Source organism: Haematobia irritans, chromosome 4 (assembly GCF_050003625.1).
Source record: "Haematobia irritans isolate KBUSLIRL chromosome 4, ASM5000362v1, whole genome shotgun sequence".
NCBI classification, from domain to species: Eukaryota; Metazoa; Arthropoda; class Insecta; order Diptera; family Muscidae; genus Haematobia; species Haematobia irritans.
In genome coordinates, this window is record NC_134400.1 from 130,509,244 (window position 1) to 130,537,065 (window position 27,822).

General features: G+C 33.9%; 1 protein-coding gene across 3 annotated transcripts; it reads right to left on the minus strand.

The window, feature by feature from the left end:
• Positions 1 to 964: 964 nt before the first annotated feature.
• Positions 965 to 26,849, minus strand: LOC142236131 (sialin-like). Of its 3 annotated transcripts, none has more exons than XM_075307388.1 (8): positions 26,782 to 26,849; positions 22,813 to 23,017; positions 22,471 to 22,748; positions 11,851 to 12,096; positions 11,332 to 11,787; positions 6,336 to 6,468; positions 5,676 to 5,917; positions 965 to 1,283 (listed from the first exon to the last, which is right to left on the minus strand). In XM_075307388.1, exons 2-8 carry the CDS (start codon positions 22,820 to 22,822, stop codon positions 1,074 to 1,076), a joined length of 1,575 nt encoding a protein of 524 aa, XP_075163503.1. In that variant the 5' UTR covers positions 22,823 to 23,017; positions 26,782 to 26,849; the 3' UTR covers positions 965 to 1,073. The 3 variants fall into 3 exon arrangements, with proteins under 3 accessions (XP_075163503.1, XP_075163505.1, XP_075163502.1); XM_075307390.1 differs by having other exon boundaries at positions 26,795 to 26,845; XM_075307387.1 differs by having other exon boundaries at positions 26,753 to 26,836.
• Between the last annotated feature and the right edge of the window lie 973 nt (positions 26,850 to 27,822).

Consider the following 27,822-nt stretch of genomic DNA (forward strand, 5'->3'; position numbering starts at 1 on the left):
GGCGGCGTACCACTCCATGGCATTTTTATCGTAATGGGAAGATGCCAAAACAGTACGGAACAACCGTGTTTCTTCAGGAAAGGCAGCAGACGTTTATTCAAACACTCTTTCACGTAAATTTCTTGGTTGACAGTCCCGGAAGCTATGAAAATGCTGCTTTTCAAGCCACAGGTACAGATGGCTTGCCAAACCAGATATTTTATAGCGAACTTTGGCAGTTTTATGTGCTTGAAAATATCTGCTACCTTTCCCCTTCCTTTTGCCGTATAAAATTCCTGTCCCGGAAGCTGCTTGTAGTCGGCTTTGACGTAGGTCACGTCGTCCATTACCACGCAGTCAAACTTCGTCAGCATCGTCGTGTATAGCCTCCGGGATCGCGCTTTGGCCGTCGTATTTTGTTTATCATCGCGATTTGGAGTCACTACCTTCTTGTAAGTCGATAGTCCGGCTCGTTTTTTGGCTCGATGCACGGTTGTAGACGATACACCGAGCTTATTTGCGGCATCTCGGAGAGAGAGGTTAGGGTTTCGCTTCAAACTACCGGCAACTCTCTTTGTCGTCTCACCCTTTATATGTTTTTTTGATTTCGACAAAAATGGTCAAAATACCAACATTTTCCTTGTAAAATCGCCACTGCTGAGTCGAAAAGTTGTAAAAATGACTCTAATTTTCCTAACCTTCTAATACATATATATCGAGCGATAAATCATAAATAAACTTTTGCGAAGTTTCCTTAAAATTGCTTCAGATTTAAATGTTTCCCATATTTTTTACTAACATTGTGTTCCACCTTAGTGCATTAGCCGACTTAAATTTTGAGTCTATAGATTTTGTAGAAGTCTATCAAATTCTGTCCAGGTTAAGTGATATTTAAATGTATGTATTCGGGACAAACCTTTATATATAGCACCCAACACATTTGAGGGATGTGATATGGTATCGAAAATTTAGATCTACAAAGTGGTGCAGGGTATAATATAGTCGGCCCCGCCCGACTTTAGACTTATTATTGTTATTATTGTTTTAGTTTATAATTTAAATTGTTTGTCTTTACGGATACCAGTTCCTTAAAACTATTTAACAAAAAATTCATCTCGGTGAAATACGCGGTCAGAGTCTTGAATCATCAATGGATGGTGTTTAGTTTCATCATCTTCTGAAGAAGTTGGCCTATCATTCCATTTTTGCAATGTCGAATCGGCAAAACAAATATATAATGCTCCACATCCTAATAATACTGCTGCAGCTACAAGGAAAACATTCGTCCACGCTTCAAAAGTTTGCTGAAAATGAAATCGTATTATATAAATTTAATGTCATTGCTAGAAGTTCGTTCAAAACAAAAAACGCTATACAGAAGCATTTTACTAATTGTATGGCTTCAAATGTCCATAAAAAGTCCCTAAGTGTCTACAGTTTATCATAGACCCGATCTTTCCTACGAAACGAAATTTTAGAGTGACGAAGATTTTTTTTATGGGTAAAGTCGCCTCTTTACAGACAAAAAAATATTTGTTTACACACTTAAAAAATATTTACGTGATATTAAAGATTACGCAACCTTAATATTAGGATGCGAAATTTACAAAATATTAAGGACAAATTTCTTTAAAATAATGACATTTTAATTAAATAAAGTCTAAAATCTGCTTCAAAATTTTTTTTTCATTAAATTTAGGACACTAATTTTGTAAATTGCGCCCCTCCGTTAAAGCCGCATGCCTTTGAACTAGGGCTAATTTTCCTTAAAGTAAAGAAACACATTTTTGATTTAAAGAAATTGTCCTCAAATTTACTGAAATATTGAAACTTTAGATTTAAGATAAAAATGCTTCAACTATAGGCTAAGACTTATTTTGAGGATTTAGCGTCTTTGGTTTAATTTTGTTTTGAATTAAGAAAACATTTTTTACTTTGAAGTATCCGTTATAATTTGGATTTTTTAAACTGGCATTTGTTTGTACGTGAGTACCTTTATTAATAAACCGAGAAAGGAGAATGAAAATTTGATAAATGAGATCTGTATCCTAATTTTAATTTTATTCATCCTAGATTTAAAGCCCGATAGGTCGCTAAAAAATTTCTTTATTTTAAAGAAGCCGCATCTTTGGCTCGGAATCAATACCAAAATCCTTTAGGGAAGGTCAAAATCTTTGAATCCAAGTAATTTTTTTTTGAGTGCAATCACCATTGTAATGTTTGTATTAACACTCAAAAAAAAGTTTACTTGGATCCAAAGATTTTGACCTTCCAAAGATGCGGCTTCTTTAAAATAAAGACATTTTTTAGCGACCTATCGAGCTTTAAATCTAGGACCAATAAAATTAAAATTGGGATACAAATCTCATTTATCAAATTTTCATTCTCTTTTCGCGGTTTACAAACTCACGTACAAATAAATGTCAGTTTAAAAATCTAAATTATAACAAAGTAAACAAGTATATACCGCCGTAAGTTCGGATCTTATGTACCCTCCACCATAGATAGCGTAGAAACTTCTACTAAAGACTGTCATCCACAATCGAATTACTTGGGTTGCGGTAACACTTGCCGATGGCAAGGTATCTTAAAAAATCCTTAACACCGTCTTCTAAATTGTAAGTTAGTCCATACGGGGGATATATTAAACAAAATAAAAACAGACCGATTAAAAACGTATATAATTCAGTTCGACAAAATTTTCTATAGAAATAAAATGCTGACATAATTTTCTATAGAAATACAATTTTGACAAAATTTTCTATAGAAATAAAATTTTGACAAAATTTTCTATAGAAACAAAATTTTGACAAAATTTTCGATAGAAATAAAATTTTGACTAACTTTTCTATAGAAATAAAATTTCGACAAAATTATCTGTAGAAATAAAATTTTGATAAAATCATCTGTAGAAATAAAATTTTGACAAAATTTTCTATAAAAATAAAATTTTGACAAAATTTTCAACAGAAATAAAATTTTAACAAAATTTTCTACAGAAATAAAATTTTGACAAAACTTTCTATAGTAATAAAATTTTGACAAAATATTAAACAAAATAAAAAAAGACCGATTAAAAACGTATATAATTCAGTTCGACAAAATTTTCTATAGAAATAAAATGTTGACATAATTTTCTATAGAAATACAATTTTGACAAAATTTTCTATAGAAATACAATTTTGACAAAATTTTCGATAGAAATAAAATTTTGACAAAATCATCTGTAGAAATAAAATTTTGACAAAATTATCTGTAGAAATAAAATTTTGATAAAACTTTCTATAGAAATAGAATTTTGACAAAATTTTCTATAAAAATAAAATTTTGACAAAATTTTCAACAGAAATAAAATTTTAACAAAATTTTCTACGGAAATAAAATTTTGACAAAACTTTCTATAGTAATAAAATTTTGACAAAATTTTCTATAGAAATAAAATTTTGGTATGGACCAATTTTTGCGTGGCTGTTAGCTGCCATATATTAGCGCAATGTACCAAATTTCAACCGAATCGGATGAATTTTGCTCCTCCAAGAGGTTCCAGAGGTCAAATCTGGGGATCGATTTATATGGGGGCTATACATAATTATGGACTAATTTTTGCATGGTTGTTAGATACCATATACTAACACCACGTACCAAATTTCAACCGGATCGAATTAAATTTGCTCTTCCAAGAGGCTCCGGAGTTCAAATCTGGGGATCGATTTATATGGGGTCTATATATAATTATGGACCGATATGAACCAATTTCTGTATGGTTGTTCAAGACCATATACTAACACCACGTATCAAATTTCAACCGGATCGGATGAATTTTGCTCCGCAAAGAGGCTCCGGAGGTCAAATCTGGGGATCGATTTATATGGGGGCTATAATTATGAACCGATATGGACCAATTTTTGCTTGGTTGTTAGATATCATATACTGACACCACGTACCAAATTTCAACCGGATCGAATTAAATTTGCTCTTCCAAGAGGCTCCGGAGTTCAAATCTGGGGATCGGTTTATATGGGGTCTATATATAATTATGAACCGATATGGACCAATTTTTGCTTGGTTGTTAGAGACCATATACTGACACCACGTACCAAATTTCAACCGGATCGGATGAATTTTGCTCCGCAAAGAGGCTCCGGAGGTCAAATCTGGGGATGGGTTCATATGGGGGCTATATATAATTATGGACCGATATGGACCAATTTTTGCATGGTTGTTATAGTCCACATACTAACACCACATACCAAATTTCAACCGGATCGGATGAATTTTGATCCTCCAAGAGACTCTGCAAGCCAAATCTGGGGATCGGTTTATATGGGGGGCTATACGTAAAAGTGGTCCGATATGGCCCATTTGCAATACCATCCGACCTACATAAATAACAACTACTTATGCCAAGTTTCAAGTCGATAGCTTGTTTCGTTCGGAAGTTAGCGTGATTTCAACAGACGGACGGACGGACGGGCATGCTCAAATCGACTCAGAATTTCACCACCACCCAGAATATATATATATATACTTTATGGGGTCTTAGAGCAATATTTCGATGTGTTACAAACGGAATGACAAAGTTAATATACCCCCCATCCTATGGTGGAGGGTATAAAAACGTTTTCTTAATTCCAAAAAAAAAACTTTAAACCAAAGACGCTAAATCCTCAAAATAAGTCTTAGCCTATACTTGAAGCATTTTTATCTTAAATCAAAAGTTTCAATACTTCAGTTAATTTAAGGACAATTTCTTTAAATCAAAAATGTGTTTTTTTTGCTTTAAGGAAAATTAGCCTTAGTACAAAGACATGCGACTTTAACGGAGGGACGCAAATTTACAAAATTTCTGTCCTATATTTAATGAAAAAAAATTTTGTAGCAAAGATTATAAACTTTATTTTAATTAAAATATCATTATTTTAAAGAAATTTGTCCTTAATATTTTGTAAATTTCGCATCCTAAAATTAAGGTTGCGAAATCTTTAATATCACGTAAATATTTTTTTCAGTGAAGCAAACTTTCTTGAGGCTGAAAGAAAAATTTAAGAACAACATGAAAACTTCGTTGCTCTAAAATTTCATTTCCCCAAAAAGGTAATCAATTTATTTGCGCGTATATATGTAGTACTTATGACAATCACGGTTGTCAATCGAGCCAACAATAATCAATTTAAAAAATATTCAAAATTTTATTTCTATAGAAAATTTTGTCAACATTTTATTTCTATAGAAAATTTTGTCAAAAAATTCTTTCTATAGCGAATTTTGTTATAATTTTATTTCTATAGAAAATTTTGTCAAAATTTCATTTCTATAGAAAATTTTGTTAAAATTGTATTTCTATAGAAAATTTTGTCAAAATTTGATTTCTATAGAAAATTTTGTCAACATGTTATTTCTATAGAAAAATTTGCCAAAATTTTATTTCTATAGCAAATTTTGCAAAATTTTATTTCTATAGAAAAGTTTGCCAAAATTTTATTTCTACAGCAAATTTTGCCAAAATTTTATTTCTATAGAAAATTTTGCCAAAATTTTATTTCTATAGAAAATGTTGTCTAAAATTTTATGCCACTCTACCATTTTTGGTAGAATGGTAGAAGAGATGTTTCCAGAGAAAATTATTGTATGGGTTCCATGGTGGTGTGTACTTTGGGGCCGTATATTATTCTTGTTTAGAGTGTGCTTATACTTACATTGTCTAAAGTCAAATAACCCACAATGAATGCAGATATGAAACCAGGCATACAACCAAAAGTACCACACAATCCCGAAATTATTCCAGCAAAATTTGGTGCAATATCAACCATGGATGACAATGGACCAGAAGTTCCAGATCCTTGAAACATGATTGCCAAGCAGACGAATGTTATAGCCAAAATAGCGTTGGTACCAAAGTAGGCCAGTGCCAACATCATTAATCCATTTAATATACAACCTAGGAATTGAAAATTTCAATGAGATTAGTGACCGAGGTCATATATGAGCCATTCAGTATTGAAGAGAAACAACTCCATGTTCACAAAAACGAAGGTTCACAAAAATGATATATAAGCAATATGATGGACGAGGAACATTGCACCTTTTCTCTATAAACATAAATAACACCGTTACGACCAACATTTTCCTCATCCATGAAAAACATGCTTTTGAAACATGAGGCGATTGAGAAAACAATAATTTTGCGACAAACATGTTTAGTTTGATCATATTGCTTCTCTGGGTGCACAATGGTGATAAAATCCCTCGTGTCGAAATTATTCTCCGTTTACGATTGATAGGCTTGGTTAGTAATAAAATGGAATTGTTTCATTTTAATTCTAAATGATAAATCTCAAATCTATGACAATACTCACTTATTCCTGTTGCTAATTTTCGTACATTTGTCCGACTTAGTTTTTCCCTTCGCAAAAGATAATCGGCCATCAATGAAAATAAATAGGCAAATATCATGCGTAATAAATGTGGAAGTCCAGAGAAAATTCCAGCCTGAAATGAGGGAACTATTAAAGAAAGAAGAAGAATTTTGAAGGTGAGGATATTTTTATACCCACTACCATAGAATAGTTATGGGGTAAGTTTGCAATTCCGTTTGTAACACATCGAAAAATAAAACATACAAGCAGAGAAGGAATATGATAATTTCCTAGAGCAAAATGTTATTTTTGGACGGTGAACATGTGGCAACCACGTTATTTTTTCGGACTATATAACGTCTTATTCAAGAACGTCTTATTTCAAGAACCATTTGGCGATAAAACAGCATTTTTGCGGCAAAAATGTTCCATGTTCTTCTAAAATAACTTTTGCTCCAGAAAGCTAAGGACTCCAATCTGAAATTTGGCGCAGATTCGCAGGTCAAGTTCGAAGATGGCCTATATCGGTCCAGGTTTTGATATAGCCCCCATATAAACCGACCCCCCGATTCGGTTTCATGAGCACCTACACTCTGAAATGTACCGAATATAGTGTACCGGCTCATCTTTTGGTAAAGCCCCAATTTACACCGATCACCCGATTTGATTACTTTGGCTTCTTCTATATAGAACATTTTTCACCAGATTTTCCTGAAATTGGAAATCTAAAAACATATTGGTCCACAAAGACCTGTGTCGAGTTTAGTTTATATCGGTCCATGTTTTGGTAAAGCCCCCATAAAGACCGATTTTCCGATTTGAATTAAAATCAAACCTCCAACGTATTGATATCCGAAGCTTTTGGTGGCTATTTTGCGGTAGAAATGAAGCGAGGAAACTTCTTTTTAAGGCATTCTTGGTTGACGCGTGCCGAGTGTTGTGGCGCGGAGTCATGTTGGAATGTCCATGATATACGGCCGAATGTTTGTCTGCCCAGGTCTTTAATACTGTCTTTAGGACACTTTCCCGATAAAATTCGGCATTTATTTGAACCCACTCATAGTGGGGAGTGACGGCGATCCACACCATTACTAATAGGCGATGCTCTAATTTTGATGGCATATCGAAGGTGCAAATATTCAGCTGACCTCTTTCGCAAGTACATCCTTTCATTTTGTTTGTTCACAAACTACTTCCATTTGGAATGGCTTCTCATCGAAAAAAAAACCGAATTCGGAAACTGGCCACTGTCGTTTAAGCGACTCTGTGGCTCTTTCCAGTCTATTTTTGTCAAATCGGCTTGTCATTTTTCGGATCATTTCTGGTATTTGTAACGATTTTTATACTCTCCACCATAGGATGGGGGTATATTAACTTTGTCATTCCGTTTGTAACACATCGAAATATTGCTCTAAGACCCCATCAAGTATATATATTCTGGGTTGTGGCGAAATTCTGAGTCGATCTGAGCATGTCCGTCCGTCCGTCTGTTGAAATCACGCTAACTTCCGAACGAAACAAGCTATCGACTTGAAACTTGGCACAAGTAGTTGTTATCGATGTAGGTCGGATGGTATTGCAAATGGGCCATATCGGTCCACTTTTACGTATAGCCCCCATATAAACGGACCCCCAAATTTGGCTGCATACCCTCTAAGAGAAGCAAATTTCATCCGATCCGGCTGAAATTTGGTACATGGTGTTAGTATATGGTCTTTAACAACCATGCATTGGTCTTTAACAACCATGCAAAAATTGGTCCACATCGGTCCATAATTATATATAGCCCCCATATAAACCGATCCCCAGATTTGGCTTTCGGAGCCTCTAAGAGAAGCAAATTTCATCCGATCCGGCTGAAATTTGGTACATAGTGTTAGTATATGATCTCTAACAACTATGCAAAAATTGGGCCACATCGTTCAATAATTATATATAGCCCCCATATAAACCGATCCGCCGATTTGGTTTGCGGAGCCTCTAAGAGAAGCAAATTTCATCCTATCCGGCTAAAATTTGGAACATGGTGTTAGTATATGGTCTCTAATGATCATGCAAAAATTGGTCGAAATCGGTCCATAATTATATATAGCCCCCATATAAACCGATCCCCAGATTTGACCTCCGGAGCCACTTGGAAGAGCAAAATTCATCCGATTCGGTTGAAATTTGGTACGTGATGTTAGTATATAGTATCCAACAACCATGCAGGAATTGGTTCATATCAGTCCATAATTATATATAACCCCCATATAAACCGATCCCCAGATTTGACCTCCGGTGCCTTTTGGAGAAGCAAACTTCATCCGATCTGGTTGATATTTAACAACCATGTCAAAAGTGGTCCATATCAGTCCATAATCATATATAGCCTCCATATAAACCGATCCCGAGATTTGGTTTTGGAGCCTTTTGGAGGAGCAAATTTCATCCGAGTCAGTTGAAATTTGGTACATTGTGCTAGTATATGGCTGTTAACAACCATAACTAACTAGGTCCATATCGGTCTATAGTTACATATAGCCCTCAGATAAATCGATCCCCAATCACACAAAAATTGGTCCATATCAAGTTCATAATTGTATATAGCCCCCATATAAGCGACCCCCATATTTCAATTCTGGCTCCCTACGTACCGTGTAATAGCCCATATCGATTCGTAATTATTTGTAGACTTACCTACACATACCTTTTTTGCTAATATATACCACGTATGGACTAACTCACAATTTAGAAAACGATTTAAGATACCAAAACCCAAGTAATTCGATTGTGGATGACAGTCTTTCGTAGAAATTTCTACGCTATCCATGGTGGAGGATACATAAGATTCGGCCTGGTCGAACTTACGGCCATATATGCTTGTTCTCGTTCACTTTGTGACGCGATTCAATACCTGCCAATATCACGGTAACAAGCAATAATACGAGAAACAAAAGATCTATTCACATTTAAATGCAGGTAAGCTCTAACGATTGCCACTTGTTGTTTTCCAGCCTTTATATTTGGCAATCACACTATCGCGCTTGAATTCCATTACGAATAATTTTATTTCTGAATGGAATAGATCAAAATGCTTTTGTGAGCTAGTAAACAATAAAATGAACTGTCTCGGGAATTAAACTGTCAACTGTCAGACGAGCGATTTAGAAATAATAACAATCTGAAGTTAGTTGTAATACATATCAGCCACCATGTGTACTTGTTTTGTTTTTATGTCATTTAGCAGCTTTATGCGCCGTCCAGACTATAAGTTTATCCGGACGACAGTGCTCGTGTCAAATATAGCCCAGATATTGTCCACACTATGAGTTATTTTCGAAGACATAATCGATACTGCAGCTTGTTAATGGGATCGATAACACATTTATCGATATTTTACTTACCTCCGACAATTCTTAGCGTTCGGTCACACTGTCAACACAGATATTCCGTCCGGATAAACTTATAGTCTGGACGGCGCATTAGACTAAATTGTACTCACAATCACGAAATTAATTGATCCAATTAATTTTTAATTGAAATGTCTTCAATCACAGAAATTATAGTATCAATAAATAAAATCAATTAAAACAAGTATATACGGCCGTAAGTTCGGCCAGGCCGAATCTTATGTACCCTCCACCATGGATTGGGTAGAAACTTCTACGAAAGACTGTCATCCACAATCGAATTACTTGGGTTGTGGTATCTTAAAACTTCTTAACATCGTTTTCTAAATTGTGAGATAGTCCATACGTGGTATATATTAGACAAAAAAGTTATGTATAGGTGAGTCTACAAATAATTTTTGTGTGATTGGGGATCGATTTATCTGAGGGCTATATATAACTATAGACCGATATGGACCTTGTTAGGCATGGTTGTTAACGGCCATATACTAGAACAATGTACCAAATTTCAACTGGCTCGGATGAGATTTGCTCCTCTAAGAGGCTCCAAAACCAAATCTCGGGATCGGTTTATATGGGGCCTATATATGGTTATGGATATGGACCACTTTTGGCATGGTTGTTAAATATCATATACTACCACCACGTACCAAATTCCAACCAGATCGGATGAATTTTGCTTCTCCAAAAGGCACCAGAGGTCAAATCTGGTGATCGGTTTATATGGGGGCTATATATAATTATGGACTGATATGAACCAATTCCTGCATGGTTGTTGGATACCATATACTAACATCACGTACCAAATTTCAACCGAATCGGATGAATTTTGCTCTTCCAAGGGGCTCCGGAGGTGAAATCTGCTGATCGGTTTATATGGGGCCTATATATAATTATTGACCGATTTCGACCAATTTTTGCTTGGGTGTTTGAGGCCATATACCAACACCATGTACCAAATTTCAACCAGATCGGATGAAATTTGCTTCTCTTAGAGGCTCCGCAAGCCAAATCGGGGGATCGGTTTATATGGGGGCTATATATAATTATGGACCGATGTGGGCTAATTTTTGCGTGGTTGTTAGACACCATATACTAACATCATGTACCAAATTTCAACCGGATCGGATAAAATTTGCTTCTCTTAGAGGCTTCGCAAGCCAAATCGGGGGATCGGTTTAAATGGGGGCTATACGTAAAAGTGGACCGATATGGCCCATTTCCAATACCATCCGACCTACATCAATAACAACTACTTGTGCCAAGTTTCAAGTCGATAGATTGTTTCGTTCGGAAGTTAGCGTCATTTCAACAGACGGACGGACGGACGGACATGCTCAGATCGACTCAGAATTTCACCACGACCCAGAATATATATACTTTATGGGTTCTTAGAGCAATATTTCGATGTGTTACAGACGGAATGACAAAGTTAATATACCCCCATCCTAGGGTGGAGGGTATAAAAATATTTGATCCAATTAAAAAATTAATTTATACTTTCAATGTTTGTGATTGAAATTGAAAAAATTTAATTGGAAAAATTTTAGGTGAAATTGTTTTCTGTGTATATCTTTAATATAGTAGTAAAAAAAAAAACTTACCGCCCTTATGTCCCAATTGTGTATAACTTTGAAATATGTTGGCCCTTGTGTCATTATGGTAAACACACTCCAAGCACCTCCCCATTGTCCGATAACATTCATCCAAACTGCTCTTGATGTGAAAATCGCCTTCCATGGTATATTTAGGGTTTGACAGTTTTCAATCATATTTCCAAGGGATTTTTCAATGTATGTCAATTCTTCGGTGCTAATGCGAGGATGCTGGGCCGGGCTATCATAGGCCAAATACAACCAAGCCAACCACCATAGTGTACCCACAATTGCTGTGATATGAAACACCCATGGCCATGAAAACCAATGGATAATACAACCAAACAGTGGATATGCTAAGGCCACTCCAACAGCACTACCAAAATATGATGTAATAAATTTACTTCGTTCATTGGGTGGAATCCACTTGGCTGTCATGCTGTGCATAGCTGGCCAAGATAAACCCTGAAATGAAAAAGTTTATTATGGCTGTGTCATTTGAGGCTTTTCATATTTCTATCAACGTACTAACAGTAAACCTTGTAATATTCTCAATAGGAGTAATGCTTTCAGATCTAGACCGGATGCAAAGGGGATAAACAGGCATATCCAACAGCTAATGACATTCGAGAGACCAAATATTAGCTTTGCTCCATACTTTTTGGCCAATATTCCACCTGGCATTTGTGTTAACCAGTGCAACCAGAAAAATGAACCCAAGGCCAGAGCTTGATCGTGTTCATTCCAATGAAATTTATTTGGGTAATCTTCTTCCTGAAAGCAATTATAATTTTTCGAATTTATTTTAAATTTAATAATATTTTAGTTTAGTACACAGAAAAAAAAATCACGAGAATTTTTCCAATTGAAGTCTTAATTGAGTTTTAAAAAATATTCAATTAAAAATTTAATTGATTCAACAATTTTTTTATTTCAAACAAAAATTGATCAGAAAAATTAATAGTATCAATTAATTTTTTAATTGGATCAATTATTTTTTAATTGACTTTCAATTAATTTTTTAATTGATACTATCATTTCTGCGATTGAAGACAACAAATATTTTTTGTGTGTAGGATTCAAAGATTTTCCTTCTATTAAGGTTTTGGATGTTGATTCCGCGATGCGGCTTCTTTAAATAAAATACAGTTTTGGAAGCTAGCTTTAAATCTAGGCTCTATAAATTAAAAGTTAGGATACAGATCTCATTTATCAAATTATATTTTCTCTTTTGCTATATATTAACAAAGCTATTAAATTAGAAGACATATTATAGTACAGAGCTTCCCAACCCAATTTGCTACGTGCTTCCCCAAAAAATGTATAAATTTCGTTGCGCCCCCCAGCCTAAAACAATTTTTGTTTACCCAAACAAACAGAAATAAATTTTAACAAAAGCTGAAAATATGATTAACAATAATTAATTAAATAATTAAAAATAAAAATGTTAATGAATATTAATATAAAAGAGTTGAACAATTAGTGGGAAATTTGGCAATTGTTCCTTTCATTAGTTAGATTTTTAATATTTGGTACTATTACTGATAAAGTACGCCTCAAATCAGTTTCAACATGAAGGCAAGATAGATATTTTGACTTTATGTCTAAAAGTGACGAAAATGGTTTCAAAATTATTAAAATGTGTGAATACAAAAGTGGGTACTGGTATTTTAGCAGGAAATTTAGACGTTACAAATAAAGTGAACGACTAATAATGGAAAACCTACAACAAATTATAGAATTGCATGTAACTTCTATTCTATTCTCACTGTGGTTATAAATGATGATTTGGAAATGTACGAATGGTATGCTCTTTTGTAGTATGTTATTGATGTTTTGTTGAACTTAACAATTAGTGTTTTTTTATCAAATTTAATGATACAAAACCTGCTCAACCAAAAATGACGCTGCGCCCCCTCCCCCCCGGGAACCTCTTGGTGCCCCCCATTTGGGAAGCTCTGTCATAGTATATAATGGTTTCTTAACCCTCTTGTGTCCAATTTCTTGTGTAGCTGACAAATTCATTTAGGAAAAATCCCTGTCAGGGTCAAAAGTCTTTTCTACCGTTTTAAGTGGATCGTTTTTATTTAAATAATTTTTGACACAATTTTTTTTGTTTGTATACAAAATTTTGACAAAATTTATGTGTATAGAAATTTTTTTTATAAAATTTTATTTCTATAGAAATTTTTGGCAAAATATTGTTTCTATAGGAAATTTTGTCTAAATTTCATTCCAACAGAAAGTTTTTCCAAAAAACTGTTCCTATTGAAAATCGTGTCAAAAACTTCTATTGTAGAAAATTTTAAATATTTTCTATAGATATAATTTCCAAGGAAATTTCTAAGAAATTGGTGGCAAAATTTTATTTCTATAGAAATTTTTGAGAAAATATAGTTTCAATATGGATTTTTTTTTCAAAAAAATATTTCTATCGAAGATTGTTTCAAAAATTTATTTATTTTGTTATTTTATTTAAAAATTTTTTTTAAAAATGTTATTTCTGAGGAAAATTTGTTAAAAAAAATATTTCGCCGCCAGATATTTACTAAAGGCTTTGGAAATTATTATCATAGAAACATTTTATTTATTTTGAAAATTTTGTAAAAAAAAAATTAAAAATTTTATTTCTATAGAAAACTTTTTAAAAATTTTATTTCTATAGATTTCTTTTAAATTTTATTATTAGTTTTATAGAATTTTGTAAAATTGTAAAATATTGTATCTATGGAAAAATTTTCAAACGTTTGTTTCAGTTGAAATTTTTTTAAAAATTGTATTTCTGTAGAAATAATGTATATAAAATAATAATATAAATAAAATTTAGAAAATAATTAATTTATTTTTTAAATTTTATTTCTAAGGAAAATTTCCTTTCTTTTTTTAAATTTTATTTATAAAAAAAATTATTTCAAAAATTTTATTATATATAGATTAATTTTATACCCTCCACCATAAGATGGGGGTATATTAACTTTGTCATTCCGTTTGTAACACATCGAAATATTGCTCTAAGACCCCATAAAGTATATATATTCTGGGCCGTCTGTTGAAATCACGCTAACTTTCGAACGAAACAAGCTATCGAATTGAAGCTTGGCACAAGTAGTTGTTATTGATGTAGGTCGGATGGTATTGCAAGTGGGCCATATCGGTCCACTTTTACGTATAGCCCCCATATAAACGGATCCCCAAATTTGGCTTGCAGACCCTCTAAGAGAAGCAAATTTCATCCGATCTGGTTGAAATTTTGTACGTGGTGGTAGTATATGATATTTAACAACCATGCCAAAAGTGGTCCATATCTGTCCATAATCATATATAGCCCCCATATAAACCGATCCCGAGATTTGGTTTTGGAGCCTCTTGGAGGAGCAAATTTCATCCGAGTCAGTTGAAATTTGGTACATTGTGCTAGTATATGGCCGTTAACAACCATGCCTAACTAGGTCCATATCGGTCTATATATACCACGTATGGACTAACTCACAATTTAGAAAACCGTGTTAAGAAGTTTTAAGATACCACAACCCAAGTAATTCAATTGTGGATGACAGTCTTTCGTAGAAGTTTCTACGCATTCCATGGTGGAGGGTACATAAGATTCGGCCTGGCCGAACTTACGGCCGTTTATACTTGTTAAATTTTATTTCTATACTTTTTTCTAAATTTACTTCTTCTTTACTTCTATAGAACATTTATTTAAACATTTGATTTCTATAGAACATTTTTTAAAGATTTCATTTCCAAAGAAAATTTTTTTAAAAATTTTATTTCTGCAAAACTTTTTTAAAATGTTTATTTTTATAGAAAATTTAAAAAATTATTTTTTATATAGAAATTTTTTTTATAAATTTATATTTGTAAAAAACTTTTGTAAAAATTCCATTTTTATTGATTTTTTTAAATTTTATTTCTATAGAAATTTTTTTAAATGTTTTATTTGAAAAAAATATTTCATTAAACCAGCCTGCATTGATATCAGGCTAACATGAAAATAAAAATTTTATTTCTATAGAAACTTTTCTAAAAATTATATTTTTAATTTTTTTTTAAATTTTATTTCTATAGAATTTTTATACCCTTCACCACTACTGTGGTACAGGGTATAATATTTTTTTTTTAAATCTTATTTCTGTAGAGTATTTCTATTTATACCCTTCACCACTACTGTGGTACAGGGTATAATAAATTTGTGCATTTGTATGTAACGCGAAGAAGGAGTAATCATAGACCAACCTTTTAGTATACGGATCGGCTTAGAATTAAATTCTGAGTCGATTTAGCGATGTCCGTCTGTCTGTCTGTCTGTCCGTCTGTCTGTCTGTTGATGTATTTTTGTGTGCAAAGTACAGCTCGCAGTTTTAGTCCGATTGTCCTAAAATTTGGTATAGGGTCCTGTTTCGGCTCAAAGACGATCCCTATTGATTTTGGAAAAAATCGGTTCAGAATTAGATATAGCTGCCATATATATTTTTCACCGATCTGGTCATAATTGGCGTGTATATCAACCGATCTTCCTCAAATTCCGTACATACGAATATTTTATGGGTCTCGAAAAACTTGCAAAATATCAGCCAAATCGGTTCAGATTTAGATATAGCTCCCACATATAGCTTTCGCCCGATTTACACTCATTTGCCCACAGAGGCCAATTTTTAACTCCGATTTAGTTGAAATTTTGCACAGGGAGTAGAATTAGCATTGTAACTATGCGTGCCAAATTTGGTTGAAATCGGTTCAGATTTGGATATTTCTCCCATATATAGCTTTCGCCCGATTTACACTCATATGACCACAGAGGCCAATTTTTAACTCCGATTTAGTTGAAATTTTGCACAGGGAGTAGAATTAACGTTGTAACTATGCGTGCCAAATTTGGTTGAAATCGGTTCAGATTTGGATATATCTCCCATATATAGCTTCCGCCCGATTTACACTCAAATGACCACAGAGGCAAATTTTTAACTCCGATTTAGTTGAAATTTTGCACAGAGACTAGAATTAGCATTGTTGGTATGCGTGCCAAATTTGGTTGAAATCGGTTCAGATTTGGATATATCTCCCATATATAGCTTCCGCCCGATTTACACTCATATGACCACAGAGGCTAATTTTTAACTCCGATTTAGTTGAAATTTTGCACAGAGAGTATAATTAGCATTGTAACTATGCGTGCAAAATTTGGTTGAAATCGGTTCAGATTTAGATATAGCTCCCATATATATGTTTTTCTGATTTCGACAAAAATGGTCAAAATACCAACATTTTCCTTGTAAAATCGCCACTGCTTAGTCGAAAAGTGGTAAAAATGACTCTAACTTTCCTAAACTTCTAATACACATATATCGAGCGATAAATCATAAATAAACTTTTTCGAAGATTCCTTAAAATTGCTTCAGATATAAACGTTTCCCATATTTATACCCTTCACCACTACTGTGGTACAGGGTATAATAAGTTTGTGCATTTGTATGTAACGCCAAGAAATAGTGGTCACAGACCCATCTTTTAGTATACCGATCGGCTTAGAATTAAATTCTGAGTCGATTTAGCGATGTCCGTCTGTCTGTCTGTCTGTCTGTCTGTCTGTCTGTCTGTCTGTCTGTCCGTCTGTCTGTCTGTCTGTTGATGTATTTTTGTGTGCAAAGTACAGCTCGCAGTTTTAGTCCGATTGTCCTAAATTTTGGTATAGGGTCCTGTTTCGGCTCAAAGATGATCCCTATTGATTTTGGAAAAAATCGGTTCAGATTTAGATATAGCTGCCATATATATTTTTCACCGATCTGGTCATAATTGGCGTGTATATCAACCGATTTTTCTCAAATTCCGTACATCCAAATATTTTATGGGTCTCAAAAAACTTGCAAAATATCAGCCAAATCGTTTCAGATTTAGATATAGCTCCCATATATAGCTTTCGCCCGATTTACACTCATTTGCCCACAGAGGCCAATTTTTTGCTCCGATGTAGTTGAAATTTTGCATAGGGAGTAGAATTAGCATTGTAACTATGCGTGCCAAATTTGGTTGAAATCGGTTCAGATTTGGATATATCTCCCACGTATAGCTTTCGCCCGATTTACACTCATATGACCACAGAGGCCAATTTTTTGCTCCGATTTATTTGAAATTTTGCACAGGGGGTAGAATTAGCATTGTAACTATGCGTGCCAAATTTGGTTGAAATCGGTTCAGATTTGGATATATCTCCCATATATAGCTTTCGCCCGATTTACACTCATATGGCCACAGAGGCCAATTTTTAACTCCGATTTAGTTGAAATTTTGCACAGGGAGTAGAATAAGCATTGTTGCTATGCGTGCCAAATTTGGTTGAAATCGGTTCAGATTTAGATATAGCTCCCATATATAGTTTTCGCCCGATTTACACTCATATGACCACAGAGGCTAATTTTTAACTCCGATTTAGTTGAAATTTTGCACAGACAGTAGAATTAGCATTGTAACTATGCGTGCAAAATTTGGTTGAAATCGGTTCAGATTTAGATATAGCTCCCATATATATGTTTTTCTGATTTCGACAAAAATGGTCAAAATACCAACATTTTCCTTGTAAAATCGCCACTGCTTAGTCGAAAAGTGGTAAAAATGACTCTAATTTTCCTAAACTTCTAATACACATATATCGAGCGATAAATCATAAATAAACTTTTTCGAAGATTCCTTAAAATTGCTTCAGATATAAACGTTTGCCATATTTTTTTACTAACATTGTGTTCCACCCTAGTGCATTAGCCGACTTAAATTTTGAGTCTATAGATTTTGTAGAAGTCTATCAAATTCTTCCAGATCGAGTGATATTTAAATGTATGTATTTGGGACAAACCTTTATATATAGCCCCCATCACATTTGACGGATGTGATATGGTATCGAAAATTTAGATCTACAAAGTGGTGCAGGGTATAATATAGTCGGCCCCGCCCGACTTTAGACTTTCCTTACTGGTTTTTTACTAACATTGTGTTCCACCCTAGTGCATTAGCCGACTTAAATTTTGAGTCTATAGATTTTGTAGAAGTCTATCAAATTCTTCCAGATCGAGTGATATTTAAATGTATGTATTTGGGACAAACCTTTATATATAGCCCCCATCACATTTGACGGATGTGATATGGTATCGAAAATTTAGATCTACAAAGTGGTGCAGGGTATAATATAGTCGGCCCCGCCCGACTTTAGACTTTCCTTACTGGTTTTTTACTAACATTGTGTTCCACCCTAGTGCATTAGCCAACTTAAATTTTGAGTCTAAAGATTTTGTAAAAGTCTATCAAATTCTGTTCAAATCGAGTGATATTTAAATATATGTATTTGGGACAAACCTTTATATATAGCACCCAACACATTTGACGGATGTGATATGTATCGAAAATTTAGATCTACAAAGTGGTGCAGGGTATAATATAGTCGGCCCCGCCCGACTTTAGACTTTCCTTACTTGTTTTAATTTTATTTGTATAGAAACCTGTTTTAAATTTGTATAGATTCCGAACGAAACAAGCTATCGACTTGAAACTTGGCACAACTAGTTGTTATTGATGTAGGTCGGATAGTATTGCAAATGGACCATATCGGTCCACTTTTACGTATAGCCCCCATATACACGGACCCCCAAATTTGGCTTGATGATCCTCTAAGAGAAGCAAATTTCGTCCGATCCGGCTGAAATTTGGTACATGGTGTTAGTATATGGTCTCTAACAACCATGCAAAAATTGGACCACATCGGTCCAGAATTATATATAGCCCCCATATAAACGGACCCCCAAATTTGGCTTGAGGATCCTCTAAGAGAAGAAAATTTCATCCGATCCGGCTGAAATTTGGTACATGGTGTCAGCATATGATCTCTAACAACCATGCAAATATTAGTCCACATCGATCCATAATTATATATAGGCCCCATATAAACCGATCCCCCGATTTGGCTTGCGGAGCCTCTAAGAGAAGCAAATTTCATTCGATCCGGCTGAAATTTGGTACATGGTGTTGGTATATGTTCTCTAATGACCATGCAAAAATTGGTCCCTATCGGTCCATAATTATATATAGCCCCCATATAAATCGATTCCCAGATTTGTCCTCCGGAGCCTCTTGGAGGAGCAAAATTCATCCGATCCGGTTGAAATTTGGAACATGGTGTTAGAATGTCGTCTCTAACAAACACGCAAGAATTGGTCCATATCGGTCCATAATTATATACAGCCCCGTATAAACCGTTCCCCAGATTTGATCTCCGGAGCCTCTTGGAGGAAATTTGAAGAGAAGCAAATTTCATCCGATCCGGCTGAAATTTGGTACATGGTGTTAGCATATGGTATCTAACAACCATGCAAAAAATGGTCCATATCGGTCCATAATTACATATACCCCCATATAAACCGATCCCCGGATTTGGCTTGCGGAGCCTCTAAGAGAAGCAAATTTCATCCGTTCCGGCTGAAATTTGGTACATGGTGTTGGTATATGTTCTCTAATGACCATGCAAAAATTGGTCCCTATCGGTCCATAATTATATATAGCCCCCATATAAATCGATTCCCAGATTTGTCCTCCGAGCCTCTTGGAGGAGCAAAATTCATCCGATCCAGTTGAAATTTGGAACATGGTGTTAGAATATCGTTTCTAACAAACACGCAAGAATTGGTCCATATCGGTCCATAATTATATACAGCCCCGTATAAACCGTTCCCCAGATTTGATCTCCGGAGCCTCTTGGAGGAGCAAAATTCATCCGATCCGGTTGTAATTTGCAACGTGGTGTTAGTATAAGGCCGCTAATATCCATGCCAAAATTGGTCCATATCGGTCTATAGTTATATATAGCCGATCCCCAATCACACAAAAATTGGTCCATATCGTTTCATTTTCATGGTTGCCACTCGAGCCAAAAATAATCTACAAAAATTTTATTTTTATGAAAAACATTGTCAAAATGTTATTTTTATAGAAAATTTTGTAAAAAATTATTTCTATAGAAAATTTTGTCAAAATTTTATTTCTATAGGAAATTTTGTCAAAATTTTATTTCTATAGAAAATTTTGTCAAAATTTTATTTCTATAGAAAATTTTGTTAAAATTTTATTTCTATAGAAAATTTTGTCAAAATTTTATTTCTATAGAAATTTTTTTCCAAATTTTATTTCTACAGAAATTTTTTTCCAAATTTTACTTCTATAGAAAATGTTTTCAAAATTTTATTTTGTCAAAATTTTATTTCTATAGAAACTTTAAACTTAATTATATACGTATTTAATCGGCCTTTTTAGTTTAATATATACTACGTATGTACTATCTTGTAATTTAGAAGACGATGTTAGGAAGTTTTAAGATACATTGCCATCGGCAAGTGTTACCGCAACCCAAGTAATTCGATTGTGGATGACAGTCTTCAGTAGAAGTTTCTACACCCTCAAAAAAAAAAATCGCCTCTCTAACATATGTTCCAAACATATTTTGCAGGAAGCACATATATTATTGGATACTGCCGAAACATTAATATGTTTGTTTTATGTGAACATATTTTATTTTTGGAAGCATTTTGAGCCAAAAATATTATATGCTTGGAAGAATTTTCCCCAAAGAAGATTGTGCTCATTCCCTAACATAATTTTCACTTCCACGAAATTTTTTAGTTCTTGGCACCTTTTTCTGTAATACAAATAATGTTGAAGAAATTATTCAATTTTATAATTTTTTTAAATTTTACCTTTCGCCTGGACGGAGAATCGAACCGAGGACCATACAGTTTGTAAGCCAACACACTACCACTGAGCTACGTAGCTGTTATAGTCACCAGAAGACAATTATCGTTATAAGTTACATTTATATAGCATAGTTTGCAGCGCCCACGAGCCCATGCAAACATAACATTATTTAACAGAAACATACATGTGTTGGCAACGTGGAGCAGTGGTTAGCATATCTGCCGTACATGCAAAGGGTCGTGGGTTCAATCCCTGCTCCGACCAAACACCAATTGTTTTTTTTTTTTTAATTTACACATTTATATTTATACTATATTAAATTTTTATAATGAAACTTCGAAATGTGGGTTATTAAAGATTTACAGTCAGAAACAGTGCTTGATATAAACGAAATGGACTGAGCTTTTGGATAAAATATTATTTTTTTATTGCAAAAATAACAATTTTGTAATAAAAAACTGGTTTTGGTATAAAAGTTTGATATTTTGGAAGGAATTCAAAAACTCTAACAAAGGAAGAACGTGGGGTCGAGTATAAACATACATAAATAATTTTATAATATACACAAATTAAATAATGTTTAGACTTAAATTAAATAATATTTAGACTTAAGCGTATAAAATTGTTGGCCTTATCATAAAGCAGTTTCCGAAACAACATATAAGCGGTTTCACAGAAATTGCCCTCTTTCGATTCTCTCGCTGTGTTAATTTGATATCTTTCGTCAACCCTCCCGGTTTTTATCTCTATTTCTTTCTCTATACTCTCTCTCTCTCTCTCTGTCGCTCTCTGAATAAAATATCACAACATATATGTTTACTCGAAATTTGTAAATTTATATATGTTTACATTCACACATATAATTTTTATGAAACATGCATGCCCCAAACATAATATATTCTAACATATTAACATATGTGTTCCAAACATTTAGTGTTAGTTTGAGAACATTAAATGTTTGCACTTAAATATATTGTGTTTAAAAATTGTGCCCGAAACACATTTTGTTTATATCGAAACATATGAAAAACATATTTTTCTAACAGTGTACTCAATCCATGGTGGAGGGTACATAAGCTTCGGCCTGGCCGAACTTACGGCCGTAAATACTTGTTTAATTTTATTTTTATTAGATTTTTTTTTTTAATTTTCTTTCAATTTTTGTTTAATTTTATTTCTATAGAAACTTTTTTAAAAATTTTATTTCTATAGGTTTTTTTTTTTCAAAACTATTTTACTGAAAGAATTTTTAAAAAATTTATTTCTATAGATTTTTTTTTTAATTTTAATTCTATAAAAAAATTTTTAAAAAAATTGATTCGTCGATTTTCGATGTTTGTATCTTTGTTTGGGCCCAAGTCATTTTTTTGTTGGATTGTTAAAAAAAAAAACTAACTTTATTGATTCTTTACTTACTTTGCTATCCTTTGGTGACAATTCCATAGCATTTAAAACAGCTGGTGATTGTTTGTGGTAAACCGATTTATGGATATTCTCAAATGTGTGGTATGGTCGGTTATTCACCTGAGTTTTATCAGTATTTGCTACTAATGCGGCTGACTGTAGATATGGGGAATCTTTTGGAATTGTAGGTTTTACCATATCAACAATTGTTATATTTAGATTGATAATAACCAGATAGTTGATAGCAAATCCCACAAATACGACATGCCATAGAACAGTTCGCGCTTTCACTGAAAATAGTATTTGCTGTCAATTAAATAATTAATTATTATCTACATGAATGTATAAACAAACCTTCACCCATATTTCAGATGCAATTGAAGAGTAAATTGCAGTTATTTTGGTTTTTTTTTATTTTACAATCAATGCGTTTTCTATTTATATTAGATTATGTATCGGTTTGTATAATACAAATATTGATTGTGAACATTTTTCACACATACACTCGCTAACAAAAATTGGTTTGTACTTTGTAATTACTTTACTGGTGTTATGGTTTCTAGAAAAATATTGTATATAGGGAATATGATAATTTCAAACATATTTTCAGAGCATCCCAGCAAAAAAAGCATCGCCAAAAAAGTAATGAAAATGTTCTTTTTGGATCCGGAAGTGGTGCAAAATTGACGCAGAAGCGATGAATTTAACATGGGCTTGTCATAGGAGGGAAGTCCACCATTTCATCAGCCGTTGCAATGAATTTGCATCACTTCTTTAGGTGTGATCCGAATTCAATGTTTTGGATGTAAATTAAAAAATTCTGTGATATTTTGCCAAATAAATATTTTTTATAAATTTTTATAATTTTTAATGCATGCTAACGCTTGTCGGAGACGTTTGACTTCAAATATTTTCAAAAATTCACAATTTTTTCAGATTGGATTTAACATTTTTTTCGACAAAATTTAAATGCTTTGTACCGTTTTATGAATTCTTACTCTATTTTTAACCTATTTGAAACAAAAAAATGTTAAAATTACCCATTACAAGTATGAAAAAAATTATAAAAAATTTAATTAAAAGAACTTCCTGGGTAGTTAAAATAAAGAACATCGTTGAGAGTGCATCTTCTGGAAGTGCTTTTAAAGTTGTGCCTTTGGAAGAACTTCCAAATTTTTTTGCTGAAATAATGAATGTTTATCTATCTACCCAGGACTTCAATACAGTCTTTAGGAACATCCCGATAATAGTCGGTATTTATTTTGACTCCTTGGTCGATGAATACGAGTGACCATCGGCCAATATGTCAGCCCATACCATTAATATCGGCGGTGTTTGCAGCCAGAGACGGAATATGATCACTCCAAACATCTTTTAAGAGCATAATGTAACCTTTTTTTGTCGCAAACCTAATATTTTCTCGCCAAAAATAATATGCATGTTGCAATCAGACACATACATAACTAGAAAATGATTGCGACAAACATGTTACATATTTCCCGTGAAAAACATTTTGCTCTCGAAACAGTTTTAAGGTGATCATTTTCCTGCTCTGCGTGTGAGCTATGGAGGCCAATCGAAGGTGCACATTTTCAATCGAAGGTGCACATTTTAAACTTTGGCTCAATTTGGAATGGTAATTGACCACATTCGTGCAAGCGAAGCAAATCCTTGGTTCTAACTTCTTTTAGTGCATTTGTTTTCAGGTTATTTTTGGTACAGTTACCGGGTTTTCGTCCACTTTTTGGACGCGATGCGACACTGCCAGAATCACGGTAACTAGCACTGGTGCGGGAAACAAAAGATTTATGTACATTTAAATGTTGGAGGGCTCTAACGATAGCCACTTGAGCCAAATATAGAGCTATCACTCTATCACGCTTGAATTCCATCACGAATAATATTATTTCTGAATGCAATAGATAACAAGTATATACGGCCGTAAGTTCGGCCAGGCCGAAGCTTATGTACCCTCCATCATGGATTGCTTAGATACTTGTTCTAAACACTGCCATCCACAATCGAATGACCTAAGTTGCGGTAACGCTTGCCGATGGCAAGGTATCTTAAAACCTCCTAACACCATCTTCTAAATTGTATGTAAGTCCATACGTGGTATATATTAAATCAAAAAAGATCGATCCAATACGTATATAATTCAGTTTGAAAAAGTAGAAATAAAATTTTAACAAAATTTTCGATAGAAATAAAATTTTCACAAAATTTTCTATAGAAATAAAAAATTTGACAAAATTTTCTATAGAAAGAAAATTTTGACAAAAATTTCTACAGAATTAAATTTTTAAAAAAATTTTCTATAGAAATAAAATCTTGGTAGATTATTTTTGGCTCGAGTGGCAACCATGATTATGAACCGAATTAAATTTGAACAAAATTTTCTATAGAAATAAAATTTTGACAAAATTTTTTATAGAAATAAAATTCTGACAATGATGAAAATTTTATTATGAACCGAATAAAATTTTAACAAAATTTTCTCTAGAAATAAAATTTTCACAAAATTTTCTATAGAAATAAAAATTTGGTAGATTATTTTTGGCTCTAGTGGCAACCATGATTATGAACCGATATGGACCAATTTTTGTGTCATTGGACCAATTTTGGTATGATTGTTAGCGACCATATACTAACACCACGTTCCTAATTTGAACCGGATCGGATGAATTTTGCTCCTCCAAGAGGCTCCGGAGGTCAAATCTGGAGAACGTTTTATATGGGGGCTATATATAATTATGGACCGATATGGACCAATTCTGCCACGGTTGTTAAAGATCATATACTAACACCATGTTCCAAATAACAACCGGATTGGATGAAATTTGCTTCTGTTGGAGACTTCGCAAGCCAAATCTGGGGATCGGTTTATATGGGGGCTATATATAATTATGAACCGATGTGGACCAATTTTTGCATGGTTGTTAGAGACCAATATAATGTACCAAATTTCAGGCGGATCGGATGAAATTTGCTTCTCTTTGAGGCTCCGCAACCCAAATCTGGGGATCGGTTTATATGGGCGCTATATATAATTATGGACCGATGTGGACCAATTTTTCCATGGTTGTTAGAGACCATATACCAACATCATGTACCAAATTTCAGCCGGATCGGATGAAATTTGCTTCTCTTTGAGGCTCCGCAAGCCAAATCTGAGATCGGTTTATATGGGGGCTATATATAATTATGCACCGATGTGGACCAATTTTTGCATGATTGTTAGAGACCATATACCAACACCATGTACCAAATTTCAGCCGGATCGGATGAAATATGCTTCTCTTAGAGGCTCCACAAGCGAAATCTGGGGATCGGTTTATATGGGGGCTATATATAATTAAGGAACGATATAGACCAATTTTTGCATGGTTGTTAGAGACCATATACCAACATCATGTACCAAATTTCAGCCGGATCGGATGAAATTTTCTTCTCTTTGAGGCTCGGCAAGCCAAATCTGGGGATCGGTTTATATGGGGGCTATATATAATTATGGAGCGATGTGAACCAATTTTTGCGCGGTTGTTAGAGACCATATACCAACACCATGTACCAAATTTCAGCCGGATCGGATGAAATTTGTTCCTCTTTTAGGCTCCGCAACCCAAATCTGGGGATCGGTTTATATGGGGGCTATATATAATTATGGACCGATGTGGACCAATTTTTGCATGGTTGTTAGAGACCATATACCAACACCATATACCAAATTTCAGCCGGATCGGATGAAATATGCTTCTTTTAGAGGCTCCACAAGCCAAATCTGAGGGTCCCTTTATATGGGGGCTATACGTAAAAGTGGACCGATATGGCCCATTTGCAATACCATCCGACCTACATCGATAACAACTACTTGTGCCAAGTTTCAAGTCGATAGCTTGTTTCGTTCGGAAGTTAGCGTGATTTCAACAGACGGACGGATGGACGGACGGACGGACATGCTTAGATCGACTCAGAATTTCACCACGACCCAGAATATATATACTTTATGGGGTCTTAGAGCAATATTTCGATGTGTTACAAACGGAATGACAAAGTTAATATACCCCCATCCTATGATGGAGGGTATAAAAATGCTTTAGTAAGTCTGTAAACAATAAAACGTGTGGTTATAGTAATAAATCGTCAGCTGTCAGACGAGCTGTTTATGTTTGTTGGTTGCAATACATATCAAATACTCTGTATATCGTCGGTGGGTACGAAAAAGCCATTGGTTTTCACTTCACTTTAAATTTTGTAACTTCGATTGATCCGAATTTTGCAAACGCTTTCATACCGCTATGCAAACTATAACTATGGGGTTACAATTATGATTTACTGCAAATTGTATCCTACGATATCTAGCGCCGTTTTGTCTTATGTGACGAAGCTCTTATTTCTTACTGTTCTCACTTTGTTTAAAAATCATCCAATCGAGATTATTTTTATTTTTGATGTCCGATAAGAAATCGCTGCGAAGACCAGTAAATAAACATTTTGTGGAAAATAATCGAAAACATGGCAATGTAGATAGGCAAACTATGGTGAATTTAATATTGATTTAAATAATTGAAGGGATTGTATCTGACATATAGGGTGGTTGATATGTATTGCAACCAACTTTAGGTTGCTACACGCAAAAAAATAATTCTTTCCTCCCAAACGAAATTTTAGATAAACAAAGTTCGTTTCTCATTTGCTTTTCGCTGTAAGGAAGTGTATTTGGAGGAAAAGTATAAACTTTTTGTGATAAACATTTATTCTTTTCCAGGACACAATATCATAAAGACTAACTAAAAAAAACATTGTTTTCTTGCTAGTTGCATTTTCCCTCACATCTTTCTCACATCCACGAGTTTTTTTTAGTTCTTAACACCTTTACCTGTAATACCAACAATGTAGCAGAAATTATACGAATTTATAAATTTTTAAAATTTTTTTACCTTTCGCCTGGACGGAGAATCGAACCCCGGACCATGCACTTTGTAAGCCAACACACTAAACACTGAGCTATGTACCTATTATGGTCATCAATAGATAAGTATCCATATAAGTTATATTTATGTAGCATAGCTTGCGGCGCCCACGAACCGAATAAACAAAGTTTATTTAACAGAAACAAACATTTAGTTTGGCACCGTGGAGCAGTGGTTGCTACGTCCGACTTGCATGCCAAGGGTCGTGGGTTCGATCCCTGCTTCCACCAAAGTTTTTTTGTTTTTTTTTTTACATACATTCCATATATGTTCGGAAGATTCCGAAAAAATTTTCAACATTACATTGTACTGTATTAAATTTTGAACTGTAAAATGTGTCTTATTAAAGACCTAAAGTCAGAAAAGAACAGTGTTTGATACAAACGAAATG